We start from the raw sequence: 16,852 nt of genomic DNA, 5'->3' as shown, positions 1-16,852 counted from the left end.
AGAAATGAAACTTCACAAAATTATTTTCATTGAAATCTCAAGATTTTATATCCTTTCATGAAATGAAGAAGTCATGACTGTTTTAAGGACTTTAAATGAATTCCAAGTCAAACTAAATTTTTTTAGTCAAAATCAGGGCTGTCTGTTGTGACTTTTGAATGCCAAGTTGAATAAATTCAGGCTTCCATAAAACTCCTCAAGAATGACAGAATGAATGTAAATTACCATGTGATTATAACTGTTTCTCCCCCAGTCTTCTGAAATCACTTTCATGTAGTTCAACTACATTCAAAATATTAAATATAACAATACTAAACTAATGGAGAGCAGCTGGAACACCCTAGGATATCTCTTTGAAAGATATGAATTTGATTTTTATAAGCCATAAAGATTTCAGTGGATGTTTATACCAGAAGGAAAACACTGAGACAAAAACTCTAATGGACCCTTTTTTCTCTTTTCAAAATATGTATTGGTTAACTGGTGTCAGTGGCAAGGTGTAGGTCACCAAGCCATTGAGACTTTGGGCACTTAAGGAGATAAACTGTCTGGGACTCATCTGATGAATGAGTAAATTATTGTGAAGTGATGTGTAAATAAAGGTGAGGAAGTGACTGAACAGCAAAATCAGGTTCTTTGTCATGTTGCCTTTAAATGTTTGACTATGTGGCATGTGTAAATAGCTTCTTCTCAAAAAAGCTAAAACAATGCAAGCATTATGGTTGGACTGTGAATCTAACTAATTAAGATAATATATGGATCCATGAGCACATTAAGTATATATATATATATTTCAGACATATTTCCTTGTTTCTGGAAGGTGGAATTCTGTTGCTCTATTTTACTAAACTATAATTCTTTTTTATTGAGATGTTGCTTAGTTAAGGAAAAGTAAGAACAGTATGGAATTTGTAAACACTCCTTCTTCTTCCTGGTGACATTTTTATGGTACACAGGAAATTGTGGTTGCAATTTAAATAGTTGCAGCTTTTACTACTAACCTGATTTGGAAATCTCTATTTGAAAACCATGACAATTTTATGACAACACATCAGTAAAAACAGCCAGAGTACCTTGCATCTCCTTTTTCCCATCTACTGATGTGACTATACACATCTACAATGTATAGTCACACCATTTCTAACATTTCACTCCTTTTTCATGCTTACTCATTTTAGAAAGTTACTGGTTTGGTGTAAGTTTGTTCCTTTTTTTAAACATCTGTGTCTTAATATTTATTGAATTCTAAATATACTTCAGAGCATTGTTCTTTGGACAGTCAAGAGGATTAGGCTTTAGGGATCCCATACTGCTTCAGGGATCCCACACTTTAATGCCTCCATCATGTTCCTATGCTGCCTGACTTCCTGCCTTTTCTATGAGTAGATATCCTTCCCCTATCATCTGTATTTTCTGAATTTCAGAGGTTGAAATCGGCATTTATCTTGATGCCCTACACTCACTAGTCTGCTTCAGAAAGAGGTGGAGTGATAAAGCTGGGTCTTCTCAAGGTCCTTGAACAAGCTCAGCAACAGGAAGAAAGGAACAGATCTTTGTTGTACCTCAAGTGGTACAAGACAGAAGAACTTAACACAGACAAAGTAACCCCCAATCAACACACTCATGCCTGTTTTAGAATTAACTTGTTCTTGAATGTCATGCTTGATATTGCTTTTTCAAAAGAACAATATATGCCACACACTAGCTGAAGTAACTACTGACCTCATAAGATGGTCTGGACTTTCTCAGTGCTAGAGTTGAATTAATGAAACAAATAATTCTGAGAAACCATGCACTGGTTGTACTACTGATTGAGGCACACAAACCAAACCAAGCAGCTGTGAATCTGCAGGAGAGCAAACCACAGTCTGGTACTGCAGGAGATCCATCGTCTTGGCTACAAGAAGGCGTGCCTGAGGAAGGAAACCTTTGACTTCGCACTGCTCAGAAGAAAGTCGTCCCCTTTCTAATGAAAGCTGTTGCTCTGTAAGACGTTGTCCTGGAAGCAGTGTAACAAGGCCTCCCTTCACTCAGATTTATCTCCCACATCTGCCTCAGTGAATGGTTTTTGTGCCCTGTCTGTCTGCAGGTCCTCCCATGCTGCACAGCAGTGCCTGGAGAGCCCTTCCTGGCCTGGAGCAGCAGTGCTGTGGCAGCAGGAGCAGGGCAGTGACCGTCCCCCTGCACTGGGCACTGCTGAGGCCACAGCTCCAATCCTGTGCTCAGTTCTGGGCCCCTCACTGCAAGAAAGACATTGAGGGGCTGGAGCGTGTCCAGAGAAGGGACACGGAGCTGGGGAAGGCTCTGGAGCACAAGTGCTGTGAGGAGCAGCTGAGGTAGCTGGGGGTGTTTAGCCTGGAGAAAAGGAGGCTCAGGGGGGACCCATCACTCTGCAGCTGCCTGACAGGAGGGGTAGCCGGGGGGGGATCGGCCTCTTCTGCCAGGTGATAGAACAAGAGGATATAGCCTCGATCTGCATCAGGGCAGGTTTATGTTGGACATCAGGAAATATCTCTTCACAGAAAGGGTAGCTAGACATTGGAATGGGCAGCTGGTGGAATTGCTTCTCCTGGAGATGTTTAAGGAAAGACTGGACGTGGCACTCAGTGCCATGCTCTGATAGACACGGCAGTGTCAGCCACGGGTTGGACTCGACGATCGCAAGAGGTGTCGTCCGACCCGATTGATTCTGTGGTTCTGTGACTCCCTCGGCTGTCCCTGCCTCCTTAGCGTCTCCTCCGTGGTGTCACGCCTGCCTCCCTCTCCCGCAGCGACCAGACACGCCCCAGGGCATCCCACCCGCTGCCTTTCCCTCGGGAGAGACCCCAGCGAGGGGCTCCTTTGCGCGGGGTCCGGCTGAGGAGACCACTGCTGTAACACAAGGCGGCAGCGGAGCCGCGCATCTGTGTCTGGGCTGGGAAGGACGGCTCTCGGGGGGCCCGGGGCTGGTTCGGCCGGGGAGCTGAGGGGAGCGGGAGCGGCAGTGAGGGGAGGGGGCCGGGGCGGGGCTTTCCGCAGGGACGGCACAACGCGCCGGGGTTGGCGGCGGCGCCATTTTGAACTGGCTGAGGGTCGGAGGCGGCGGCAGGCGAGCATTGGGTTCCGCGCTCCCCGAGGGAGAGCCCGCGAGGAAGGAGCGGACATGGCCGCGAATAGGAACTTGAAACAAGTGCGGATCGAAAACAGCTCCCCAGCGGCGCCGCTGGGCATGGTGGGGGGTGGCGGCGGCGGCAACCTGAAAGGATTGCGCGGCCTAGAAGCGGAGAGTGAGGCGACGGCGGCCATGGCTCTGGCGCCGAGCAAAGAAGGTGGCGGAGATGAGGAGCAGGAGGTTGGGTTCACCATTGATATCAAGAGCTTTCTCAAACCTGGCGAGAAGAGCTACACGCAGCGATGCCGGCTGTTCGTGGGGAATCTGCCTACTGATATCACCGAGGAGGATTTCAAGCGCCTGTTCGAGCGCTACGGGGAGCCCAGCGAGGTCTTCATCAATCGGGACCGTGGCTTCGGCTTCATCCGCCTGGTGAGGATCCGTGCGGGTCCCTGGGGCTGGCTCGGAAAGCGGGAGGCTTCGGACCCTTATCCTCCGCCCCTTCCCCTCTTTTTCGGAGGGTGTAAAAAAAGGCAGCATCTGCCTCTCATTTTCTTCCTCCTCGCTGCTAGCGCTGGTTCCCCCGCCTCTTCTTCCCCCTCCCCTGTTCGCCTCTACAGATCCAAGCCAGACCCCTGCATTCAGAGTATTCTCCGAGCCCTTGGCGTTTCGGTCCCCGCCTCACCCTATGGCACTTAATACAGTTAATTTTAAAGAATGGACAGGATTGTTTCGAAGTGCAGCTGCTCGCACATCGTGAACACAGAGAGAAATCACGGAATCGAAAAGGTTGCGGACCGCGGGTTGTTTAAATTACTTGTGCCCAGATAAGACTAGATTTTTAAGGGTATTTGATTTGATTGGTAATCAAATACAGTATTTGATTAAATATGCTCCGGTTAAGCATGCAAAAAAAGGAATCATCCGAGAAGTTTATGATGCTGTAATTAAATGGTAGTTTAGTGTACGGGATTAGTTTTCACGATTGCTGTGTTTAAAATGCACAGATTTGTATCATTCTGGGAATAGCTTTAGAGTGCTTTAGGTGTTTAGTTAGGATTTTTCCACATATTTTACTGGTGAGGTTTTTTTTTTTTTTTCTTTTTGATTGTCATCTTAAAATACTTGTGGCATTCTGCCATGCATCTTTTACCCTGACAATTTCCCGGCCTGAAATAGCAATTTTATGGAGGAAACAAGATATATTTATATCTTGTTACTCATTTTTGTGTGTAATAGAGATTAGATAGAGTTTTCATGTGAGCTTCCCTTTTCCGTCGTATTTAGGGAATATATGTATATTTTTAACAGCTTGCCTAGCCAGTTGAACTGTGAAGAAAAATATAAAGAATTTCTTAAATGTCGCGGATTGCAAGTATCAAACTTGGTGAAGGTTTTTGAAGTGAGAAAAAAGGCAGTTGTTGATTTACTCTGTCTCATGGATGTAGGTGCAGAAAGCCCATTAATGTGAGACGAATGAAAATATGAGCAAAGAAGGTAATTTCATCATTTTTGGATGAAATTCGAATTGGATATCCATTGAGAACAAGTGCTATATTTTCACTTATTTAAAAGCAAGACAAAAACCCAACCCAAAACACCTTGGATCCTGTAGTGTAATGGTTGAATACCATTTCCTGCTGCGGGGAGCAGGATATAAACATTTGAGTAGGTAAACGTGAAAAACGTCAAGTTTTCAGCTCTACTCAAAACCTTTATAGAGCAGCACCATGATAGTGAGAATTTATGTCCTCTCATGTGCAACAAAAAAAATTGTGCCTGTGTTGTTTCTTAGAATAAACCATAGGGGGTAATGAATGCATTTTTTTTTTTCAGAGACTTTGTTGGTTTATTTCTTGGGTTTTTTGTTTCTGTTGGTCTGGTTGTTTTTTTGACTGGGGAGAAAAAAGTTGAATGATCATGGTGCCAATATGCTCAAGTGAAAGAAAACAACTTTGCTACTTTTGGGGGGAGACCACACAAAGGTGGTATCTGTTCTATTTGAAAATAAAATATATAAAATATTTTGTATCTTTGTAAAGGAATCTAGGACCCTGGCTGAAATAGCAAAGGCAGAACTTGATGGTACTATTTTGAAGAGCAGACCACTTCGAATTCGATTTGCTACCCATGGAGCTGCCTTAACTGTGAAGAATCTGTCGCCTGTGGTTTCCAATGAGCTGCTGGAACAAGCATTCTCTCAATTCGGGCCAGTGGAAAGAGCGGTTGTTGTAGTAGATGATCGCGGCAGAGCTACAGGCAAAGGTTTTGTAGAGTTTGCAGCAAAACCTCCAGCACGGAAAGCTCTAGAAAGATGCAGTGATGGGGCATTCTTGCTTACAACGTAAGTTCACAGGGTTTTGTTTGAATTTGTATGTATATCTTCCTGAAGTGAGCAAAAATTGCATTCATGGCATTCCCTAGTTCTTACTTTGTTTTCAATTCTGAAAGCCATGAGGTTAGAAATTAAAGTATTTTGCATGAATATTACAAATACTCTTGATTTTATTTTTAAAGAAAAACATCTTTCTCTGCTTACTATTTATATGGTTTCTTATTGCCATATGAGAGTCTGAGAGTAAAATTCTGGTTTTTTTGTTGTTCATTTGCAATATTACTTTTTCTTCTTTATATAATAAGGCATTTTCTGTTGAGACTTTATTTTCATAGATTGCACTCTTCCTGATCCCAGTAATAAGGTGACAAAATAATATTCCTGTGTTTCTTAACAAAACAGTGCATGACACTGCTGATGTTCTGTAGACTAGAGAAAGCGTTTATGTCTCGGAAATTATCTGTGGCTTGTAAGGGCAGGATTTTCTCGCTGTTTTAAAATGAAGACTGAGATTCTGAAGAGGTTTATACTGGTGATGTTTGGAAAACAATCTATTTCAAGGGCAAGCAAGCTTGCAAATAGCTGCACTGGTCTTGCATCTCATATTTCTGTATTTGCCAAAGAGGGTTGTTAATTGCTGTACTATACACAGTCACAAGTGACATTTTCAAATGCTTTCTTAAAACTGCATGAAATGATACACATTTATGATTATTTTTTGTTTTTCTGATTCTCATTGGGAAAATAAGGCTGTGGTTTCACAACATAAAAACTTTCTATGCCATTGAAATGGGCTTGGAGTTCTTTTCCTGCCCTGGCTGTGCTGTTCTTTTATGTGCTTGAGAACTTCCATAAGCTGCTTGTGCTTGCTAAAAAACCAGAAAAACCCTCGTTTTTATGTGGGTCCGTTGTAGTCTGTTCAAGCACAAGAAAATCTTTGCTAATGTGAGGTCCAGCAGAGAATAAGGTAGGAGAAAATGTTGCCAGGAGACTAAGAGGTCTGGAACTCAATCTTGTGTGCTATTGAACTGATTTGATGGTTACATAGTAAATTTAATCTGAATACATCTTTACTGTTTTCAGGAGGTGCCAGCAATTTGTTCTTATTCCCTGGGTTTTCTTGGCATTAGTAATTGAATGGAAGCCTAGTGAGCCAAACAAGGGAAGTAATGTAGTTCAGTGTTACATTAGTGCTATTATTGGCATGAGAGATGTGCCAGGGAAAAAGAAGCTGGGATATGAGGAGAGGGTTATTCTTGTTTTACCAGCTGGATAGATCAGTTGAATTGAAATGACCATCTAACCATGGCCTGAGCAAGTAAAAGGCAGTTGATCGTTTTCTGGCTTAGGTGACATGTTCCCTAATGCACTGCTGCAAAGGTAATTGGTATGAATCTGCTGCCATCTACTTTGATGTTTTGCTTTAGAGTCTAAAGTTTTACCTTTTTAAGTGAAAACTCCTTGTCTGATCAGAACATCTTTCAGTTCCCGTTTAAATGTATCAAAACTAGACATTCAAAACCTTAGCGCTTTAGCATTGTTGTTTTGCTTCATAACTTGTTAGCACCACAGTTCAGTTGCATTTTAGTAGCAGAACTGTTAGCAATTGCCATGCAGATGGCATCAGAAAAAGCAGTTGCTGAGCTGTGCCCTGTGATTCTGGGTTTCATCTTTTTAATCTGAACTTGATGCCCAGAGTAAAATATATTGGGGAGTCTTTGGTTGTTTGCTTTGGTTTTGGTTGGTTGCTGTTTTTGTTTGTTTGTTGGCTTTGTTTTGTTTTCCTAAGGAGGGACTGGAGAAGTAGGGGAAGGTCTGCAGTAAAATAAAAGGCATGGAACACAATAAATGCATGCTGGTGTTTTGAAAATCATGTCTCTACTGCTCTGTGTTTTGCAAGTTCTGCTCCCAAGACTAATGCAAAGAGTTTTTACACAACTCAGAGTTCTTACACTGCTCTTAGGTAGTATTGGCTCATGCTGGTTACTACATATGAAGGAAGCTGTTTCCAGAGAGAAATTAGGATTCTGATTTGTGAGCTATTGGATTCAAATAATGGATTTTAAATAATTTGAAGAGAAATATTTTTTAGTTATCACTGTAATATTAATGGTGAATTATCAAGCTGTTTTCAATTGTAGAGTAACTTACAAAGCTAAGTTGTAGAAGTCAATAGAAATGAATAGGTTGTGCTGCTCTATTTTGGGTTTGTTGCTTTCTCAGTACAATCATGGCCTCTGTGGTGCCTCAGTGATAAAAATAAAGGTAGTTCCTTCCTAAATATTTTGTTGTTACTGCTAGATGGTTTTGGTGTTTGAAAAAAGGAAACAGAACCGTGTCAAGTAAGTTGTGGTTTCTAGGCAGAATAGCTGGATTTAGGTATAGAAACAATTATTTTCCGAAGGATGTTCTTAAAATTTGGATTAATTGGAATTCTGTGATTTAAGACAAGACACAGGAATTACATGTTAGCTTTCTGGAGTGTTTCTTCAAAATGCTAAAATAAGTTGTAACTGCTTCATTAATGATTCAGTTATTAAATTGAAAATGTTTTCCAGAACACCTCGACCAGTTGTTGTAGAACCAATGGAGCAATTTGATGATGAGGATGGACTCCCTGAGAAGCTAATGCAAAAAACACAACAGTACCACAAGTAAGTTGTGATTAGTCTTTTTTTTATGAAACATGATTTATGTACTTAGTTATCTTTGTAAATATACACTCATTTTTACTTTTGAGTTTGTGTAGCAGGAAGTAGTGCTTTTGTATGTTCTGCTGTTTTATGTCAGTGGATTAAACAGGGCCTTCCCAAATTTCCTAATCATTAAAATTCAGGTTTGGCTCGTTGGTTTAACATTCTGTGCATTTACTGTAGTAGAGAGATTCTTGGCCTATGCTGCAGTCAGTAGGAGCTTGTTGCCAGCAAACTATAGTCTTTTATGGATTAGGGGTGTGGTCTAATCACAGAGATTTTGAGTACCCACAGATCTTTATGATCTCTGAATAGCCCCATAACTGTTAGCAGCCTCCCTGGCATGTAAATCTTTGGAGCTTCCACAGTTCAAGTAAAACTTTGAGTATGACATGAGAAAGTGAATTTCAGTCATGAGATAAAAGTCCCCTAATCTAAAAGTACTAATTTTTAATATTGTAATTGCCACTCATGTTGCGTGAATATAATATGTTTATTTTGGTAAGGCTGTAGAGCACCACTTCTTAAAAATTTGTCACTGTTAGATACAATATTAGTGTTAGAAATGTGGGCTCATTTTAATGGTTACAGATTCTGGCTAATATTCTGTCTAGTAAGCATTGATATTTATTTAAATAACTGAATTAACTGGTTTAGTTAATTAACGCTTTAAATAACTGGTTTAGTAATTTGACTGCTTGATTTAGAAGGCTGAGCACTGTTAATTTAGTGTTGCAGCTTAGCATTTTGTACTGACGTCAATACAAATTTTTGTCTTAAAATTAAATAAATTGAATCTTTATTTGGGCAAGTTTTGGAAAATTGTTTTTTTTACTTGTCTTAATGTCTGATTTAAGCCTTGTCTGGTTTAGAATGTAGTCATCTGACAGGTTGATAAAAGGTGAGATCTACACTTGAAGTGATTGTTTCTACATTCTCTGGCTGTTAAAGCTGTTGATCTAAATGTGTCCTTCTGTACATTTTTACTGCAAAATTTTTATTAGGGAAAGAGAACAGCCACCACGCTTTGCTCAGCCTGGAACATTTGAGTTTGAGTATGCTTCACGGTGGAAGGCTCTTGATGAGATGGAAAAGCAGCAGCGTGAACAGGTTGACAGGAACATTAGAGAAGCCAAAGAGAAACTTGAGGCAGAAATGGAAGCAGCTAGACATGAGCATCAGCTAATGCTGATGAGGCAAGGTAAAACCAGATAATCTAGTATTAAACTAGTACTAAATTTGTTTCATCAGATATTTTTTTTTTGGTAGCTTATTGAGCTGTATACTTGGGCATTTTGCTGGTTACCAATTAATTAACTGCATTTAGCTGAGAAAAAGGAAGGAATACTTCTCTATGCACATATTCCTTGATGATTTGCAGAAATTAATAGAATCTGATAAAAGAGGTGATTGTCTAAGTCTGTTTTCTTCACTTCCTAAATTTATCTTTAGGAAAAAGTTCACTTAGCTTGTTTTTCCTGAAGAGGCACATGTGCTCCCAGTGTGGAGCCTTGCTGTTTTTACAAGGTCTTGTACAGAGCATAAGGTCTTATGCAGAAGACAATAACATAACAACATAGCTATATAATAACACAAAAAGCATAAGGTCTTATACAGAGTGTAATAACATGGAAAACTGTTTTGAAATGCCAAATAGTTGCTGCAGCACCTGAAATGACAACTGTTTTTTTGTTTATTTTTCAAGAAAAACTGTTGAAGCATTACATTTCCTTGTAAGCACAGGTGAATATTAGAGGTAGGAATGTGCATGTTAATATGATCCAAGAGTCCTGCACAGTACAGCCCTCCCTTGGCAGCTAGACACACATTGTAATTTTGTGTGTATGCATGACTGAGATTTGTAAAGATGGTTCAGTGCTTAAGACACAGGTTGTGTAAATCTACTGTTGACTTATCTAATTGTTAATATTTAACAGTGCTAATAAACTAGTCCCAGAAGTTATGCTCTTTGATTTCCTTTGAATCTATTCACCTGTTGCCTCTACTTGAGGGCAAGACTAGAGATTACTTTGTCTTAAATTCATGTCTTAATTACATGTTAATCTGAGACAAGATGACAGTGGCCTCTTCATTAAGATAGAAAAGCACTTGATGGTAAAACATGGAAAAACATCTTTGGTATGTTTTTGGATATTAGGATTTCTTTTAAGGGCAACATAAAGGAAAAGATATTCTGCTTTTTGAATATTTCTTAAATGCCAGTTTCATGCGAAGAAAAAGAGAATTATTCCTTCCATTAAAAAACATGAATGCATGTGGTGCTACTGTGCCAGTGAGAAGATGTTTGTTTTTTAGTGTAGGAGGAGGGTTTTTCCCCCCCTTCACAGTTTGGTTAGCAGAGTACCTCTTTGGTACCAGGTGACTTTGAATTTTGTTAAGATAGTTAAGTTTCTTCCTAATTGACATTTAATTGCCAGAGCTCTAGGGATTAGTAAATATTCCTTCTGTTTTAATATTTTCCATTCTTCAGCTTCAGAATGCATGAAAATAAGGTGGTTTTTCACTTGTTTATTTTCAAAGATTAGCTTCCTCTTGTTGCTCTGAACAGTGTGGTCTAAGTTCATGCCATGCCAAGAGTATTGATTATATTAATGAGATTGCATTTCTACAGGATTCTGTAGAAAGATGTGATGAAGTTTCTAAGGCACTAGAACCCTAGAATTAATACTTTTGTATCCCTGGTGCACGAAGTCAAATTTAAAGATATTTTGACCAGTCATTATGAAATATGAAGTAAAATACAAAATTGCATGTTTTAGCTGTGTAGAAGTTAAAACGAAGACAAGAAGGATGAGTTTACTGGTCCATATAGTCTAGCAGGTGAGGGTTGTTGTTGAAACTGCTCCACAAGAGCTGGTAGGACTGGAGCTCTAGAACATGTTGATTTGAGTACTCAGGTTTTTGTGGTGTGGTATTAATTCTTGAAGTAGATTTAATTCTTTTGATATGTGTAATTTTTCACTTTTAAGTGTCATATTTTGACAGACTGAGTCAGAAGTAATTTGTAAAGCAGAATACGTGTTTCCATGTGTAAGTAAATTGCATGGTATTTCTGATTTATGTACTGGTGGTATGCATCAAACATTTGTAAATATTCTCTCATAACGATGGTTAAATGGATTATGAAAATACTGGAAAACGTGACTGAATTTAACCAGAAGTTTAACTTTTTAATCAATTTTATGGAAGCTTGGCATTTATTTTCCATCTTTAGAACCTGAAAAATCAGCAGCTAAAACTGCTTAGAAGTCTATGTGGAGTTGATACTCCAGCTTGTAGGATTAATTCCGAAGTGAGAGAACATCTTCCCCTTCTGTTCTCTGCTATGTAGAAGGTTGAAGGTAAAATGTGACCTTGCCCTTTTATAAACACAAGAAAGTGCAGAGGCTAATAATAATGCTCTCTCTTTGTTTTCTTTTTTTCCCGCAATTCCTTTAGTGCAGAGAAAGGACCTGTCAGTCAAAAATACCATCATGACAGGTCTTTTAATATGGATGGCTCTGGTGCAGAGTTTGAATGTCTGTATCTGTGTTTTCACCTGGCCTAGTAAGGCTTTCTGCCATGGTTTGGCAATTGTAAAATTATACTGAATCATAATTTGCTTAGTTGAACTTTTAACATACTAACAATTTCAGGAAAGGCAAAAAACTATGCTATGGATACGAATTAGGAGAACACTGAGAAAAGTAGAGTGCTACAGCTTAAGATCAAAGGACAGTAAATGATAGTGGTAGAGAGAAAGTAGGAAATCTTGTGCCTGTGTGCACAAGAAATAGGGAATGCTGTATAAATTTGAAAGAACAAAGAACTGAAAAGGAAACATCTTTTCCCACAGTGGACAGTGTTGTGTACAGAATGGGTTAGTCTTTGATCTCAGTAATATCGTGAAGCAAGCTAAAGGTTCATTTTAAAAGAAAAGTACACTTTTACTCTGAAATAACCTAAAGGTTATTTAAAAGCAAAATAATGAAGTGTGCTTGTGACACTGCCCGATGATCAGGGTATCAGTGGCCAGGCCTTCTATGGCAAGCACAGCTGGAAAGAAGCAGCTCTCAGACTTTGTGATTTGAGTCAATCTTCAATGTAGTCCTATTCTATTTAAGTGTGAAATGTGTTAATTTTTCAGAAGAGAATGGAAAAGCAGTCCTGTGAAATGTGCTTGAAAAAGGACTTCTAATGTCAACAGTGATGTTGTGAGAAGAAATATCTGATAATCATCTTTGTTGAAAAAGAAAACAAATACATTATATTTTGGCAGAATGTACTGGCTGTTGTAGTTTCTGGATATTAAAATAAAATTTGAAGTTGTAATAATTTATGCTGATGCAAGTTTGAGGAAATTGATTTGCATAACTAAAAAGATTTTAATTAGTACAGTGAAGAAATGCATAGAGAAAATGTGCAGAACAGTTGAACTAAAGCAAAGAAGGCATGTAATGGGTAGTATGGTAAAATGTTACTTTTGGTTTCTATAAATAGTATCTTGTGGCCAATATCCTACGTAATTAAAAAATAAAAAACCTGCTTTCTAACAAACGGTGAAATTACTATTCATTGAAGAAAGCATACATTTCCAGGCAGAAATCAATAATGTGACTGGTCATCAACAGTATTTACTGTGAGTTATGCCCTGCTTTTTACAGCCGTTTTAGGTGCTTCTTAAGAGGCTATGGATGTGTTTTTTATGTGGGATTAAAAGACTAGTCATTTTTAAGTTGCAGCAAGCAACTTAAAGTGATGGAAGTGATGGATCTTCATGGAGGTTCAGGCTTCATGAACCTGAAGTTCATGCGACTTTTCTTTTTTTGATATGTGCCATGTAGGGATCTGCAGTAGGTAGTAGAGAGCATAAACATCCATAAATATTGTGCTTTTCTTAGTAGTGTGACTTTAGAAGTATACAGCATTGTGAGAAAATCAGTACCCTGTCCTAGATGTAAAATCAGGATGTGATTTAAGGAATTAAGAGAGTTGTTTTCCCTTTTCTTTGAGAACTTAAAACTTCTGTTTCTGTAACCTGCTCTGAGGGCTTTGTCCATTTTATACTTTTCTGTGTTTGTAAGCCACGGATCCAGTGTTTTTTCAAGTACTAGACTTAGTCTTATGGAAAGAAATCAGTTAAATGCATTGAAAATTTTGTTTAAAAAATTGAATGCTAGCACTGATAGTAATAACAGTTTCTGTGTTGCCACATTATTGATTGATAGCTTTTATATTTAAAGACATTTTTATTCCTGTTAGATCTCATGCGTCGTCAAGAAGAACTGAGGCGCTTGGAAGAACTTCGAAACCAAGAACTTCAAAAACGCAAGCAGATACAATTGAGGTATTTTGTCTTCTACTGTGCAGAGTTGTGGCATGCAGCCACTATACGTCTGCATGAATTTAGATATGTTAGCTAAACTTGCTTCTCAGAAGCATAGTGTGTGATGTTTCTGATAATATGCTAATATAGAAGATTGGTTTCAAGTGTTGCTTGATTTTTTTTTCACTTATTTCAGCTCTGCTAGTTTTATTGTAAATTTCTGAGATTTCTGAATATCATAGAAATGTCTTAGTCTATTTTTTGTTTTATATTTATTTTAACGTGACTGAAGCATTGCTGTAATAGATAGGAGCGTGCTTCTAAATTTTATGGGCAGGTGATTTGCATATAGAATCTTAGCATTGCTATTGTATAGTCTGACGTTGGGTTTTGGAAGTTATTTGCATTAGTCAAATCCTAAAAGAAAAATTATTTTCAACATACTAGAATATCAAGTGAAAATAATTGTTTTAATGCCTCTTCTAAAGTTTAAGAAAATAGACATAGTCTCATCATATTGATTTATACTTTTTGTGTTAAATATCATAATAAATGTCAGATAAAAAGAATAGCACAAACACCTCTCAGAATTAAAAATGTGTCTTCTGGCACTGTTGAAATATTTTAATCCATAGTGGCTTCTTAGAAACTAGAATATTTTAATCTGTTTACTGGTATATAGCTGGAAGAGTAGGTATAAATGTATTGGTATTGAAATTACTAGTATTCCAGTATTCCAGTAAAAAACCAAAACTTGAAGTACTCAACCTCATCTAGTTGAGTAGATTAGTGCCTTATACTATGTAAAAACTAATTAATGACTAGTTTTGTTTATATGCTTGATCTTACCTCTGAGACTGAGTGGAAGCTTGAGCAGGTCAAGAGACTTAAGCTGACATAATTTTGAAAAATATCCTAGACATGAAGAAGAACACAGACGTCGTGAAGAAGAGATGCTACGCCAGAGGGAGCAGGAGGAATTACGACGACAGCAGGAGGGAGGATTTAAGCCCAATTTCATGGATAATGTAAGTACAATTCTATTGTGAAAGTCCAAATTGCAAAAGAATTTTCATTCTGTTATTTTTATACTGGTTATTGAATTACCATCTTCTTGTTGGCTGTTTTCTCTTAAGTATTTCATTGTTCTCCTGAGTGAGTTGCTACATATTCAGTAGTGTAGTTACTCTTTTGTATGTTGACATCACTGTTACTTTTTCTACAAGCTGGTGATGTAACACATCCGTTAAGTGAAGGTGTTCAGATACTAATTGTTTTCACTTGGGAATTGAAATGTTTCAGTACAATAATTTTTCTAAGTGGGAGGTGATAGGATTCACCCATCCTACTCTGCCTGGAGGTTTAAATTTAAAAACCAGTTCATGCTGCTGAGCTTGTTTGAATTACTGGTTTTGATTTATGCTTAACTTACTAGGAAAGTTTTCAGAAACAAAAAGGGCAGTGTTAGTTTCATATGGATCCTAAAATCATTCTCCCTTTTGACCCTGTGTAAAACTAGATGAGGAGAACATCCAAATCATTACTAAAGGAAACGGAAAGATTATAAAGGTGGGGGAAAATTTGTCCTCTGCTGTAATCTGTACATTATTTATATTTATATAATTTAGGTATGCTCTGCCTCTGAAGACTCGTATGCCAGGACTAACAAAATGCTGATCTCAGAGGAGTCAGCTTCTAAATTTTTTGGTTGAAGGGATGACTTTTTTCCTACCAACCAGTTCAGTGAATGCAAACTGTGTTGTGAATGCTTTAGTTTCTCTTAAGTAGGATACCTTTTATTATTACAGCTATTCCAGTAAGGAAATAATTAACAATCAGTTCACACAACGCTCTTTGACGTTATTAAAACAACTGTAGTCTACAGGAGGAGGTTTTGCTCACCTTCACAGGTGCAACTTCATACATCAATCAGAAATGCTCTGCTGGTTTCTCAGCTACTTCCTGTGAAAGAAAAACCTGTTTTACAATCTAGACAATATAATTTTCTGTAGGCTTGTGAAGAATTTGTTATGTATGTTCAGAGACATCCTGAGAGATGTTAGAAAATGAATGATTTCCTGTTCTCAGCAGGACATTTTTCCCCTTGCCTGCCCCTTAGTATTTTTAATAAAGATGGGGAGGAAGCAAAGCATTTAATTTGATTTTACTAACAGGTATAATTTGTTTTTGCTCACTGTATTTTGAGGTACTCGCATCCAAAAGCAGATGGTAATTTATTTCCATATGTTCTCACTCTAAAAGAAAAGTGCTTTCAGCATGTCTTTTTTTCAGGGTAATGAAGACCAAGAATTCTGAACTTAAACTGTCCTTTAGTGTGTTCCAAATATTATTAAACATGATTGGGGAAATAGCATGTAACAGTCGTCTGATGTAATTTAGAAATAGTACTTGCTGATGACTTCTGCAGTGCCAAATGTGAAATTTCATATCAGTGTAAGATCTTAATGTAGTGTCTTTTGGGGTTACCTGACTTTCTGACCCTATAAGCTACTTGGAAGCTGGGGAGCCAACCCACAGCCCTGGGATGGGGGTAGCTCCCTCTGATTCCATTGCTCTTAGGAGATTGTGGCCTGTATTCTCTAGCTTGGGGTGGGGAAAATGAGATAATGTTGGCCACCACAGCCTTTACTGGTTTATTCTTACATCTGCCTTGAGATAATAGTATTTAGTCTCTGTGCTTAAATTGCTTACCACAATTTGTCCATCCTTGTTGCTTATATATATTTTTAAATTCCAAGCCCTTTACAAATAGAAACTGTTAAAGTTGGTATGCTGGACTTGGCAAAAATGTAGGATAGGACAGGAAAAAGAGTGCTTCAAATGGAAAGCACTTCAATCACTATGCGTAATTTTTATGGCTTTTATGCATCAAATTTTTGGAAGGGAATGGTAAAAGATGGAAGACTGCTTTGGAAGAGTGTAGGTTTCCCACTCTCATGCACTACTGAAATTGTGTTCATCTGGACCTAATTAATACACTGCAAGAATATGTAGACGTAGTTTTGCAGTAACAGCCCTTCCAAAGGTGTTTTAACTTACATATAAAGGACTGTAGAGTACAGATGTTGTTTTTTAAACATCATATGAAATTGAAGTGGCATATAACACATGAAAAAATGTATTTTAGTCTTTAGTATTCTGGTTGTACACTGACTTAGGTTTTACTTCTAATGCTCTTTAAATTTTAAAAATGGAAAAATTGAAACAAAATGGCAAGTGATGTGTTTACTTTCTTTAGCAACAGTTTCTAATCAGGGTAGCTGTGTGACTAAGCATGCCTATCATTTTTTAGATGCTTGTTATAAAATGTTTTTAGATAACTGTAGTTATGTAGTGTAAATGGGAATTGAAAAAGCCCTTGCATTTTGCAGCAGAGAAAAACGATA

At 38.3% G+C, this 16,852-nt stretch overlaps 1 protein-coding gene across 7 annotated transcripts in view; it reads left to right on the top strand.

Annotated features, from left to right (window-relative positions):
* Positions 1-2,993: 2,993 nt before the first annotated feature.
* The window catches only part of PSPC1 (paraspeckle component 1), a 56,382-nt gene continuing 42,523 nt past the window's right edge, over positions 2,994-16,852 (top strand). For 6 of the 7 annotated variants that reach the window (XR_008840618.1, XR_008840617.1, XR_008840620.1 and 3 more), the window contains exons 1-6: positions 2,994-3,523; positions 5,134-5,435; positions 7,985-8,080; positions 9,124-9,320; positions 13,382-13,466; positions 14,365-14,473. Coding sequence is in view for 2 of the 7 variants with exons in the window: in XM_056492746.1 (XP_056348721.1) it covers positions 3,143-3,523; positions 5,134-5,435; positions 7,985-8,080; positions 9,124-9,320; positions 13,382-13,466; positions 14,365-14,473 (1,170 nt within the window). In the remaining 5 variants the exon portion in view is untranslated. The remainder of the gene's footprint in view (positions 3,524-5,133; positions 5,436-7,984; positions 8,081-9,123; positions 9,321-13,381; positions 13,467-14,364; positions 14,474-16,852) is intronic. The other variant, XM_056492735.1, reaches the window with a different exon arrangement.

Source organism: Oenanthe melanoleuca, chromosome 1, assembly GCF_029582105.1.
Source record: "Oenanthe melanoleuca isolate GR-GAL-2019-014 chromosome 1, OMel1.0, whole genome shotgun sequence".
Classification (NCBI taxonomy): Eukaryota; Metazoa; Chordata; class Aves; order Passeriformes; family Muscicapidae; genus Oenanthe; species Oenanthe melanoleuca.
This window is presented reverse-complemented; position numbering and strand designations above follow the sequence as displayed.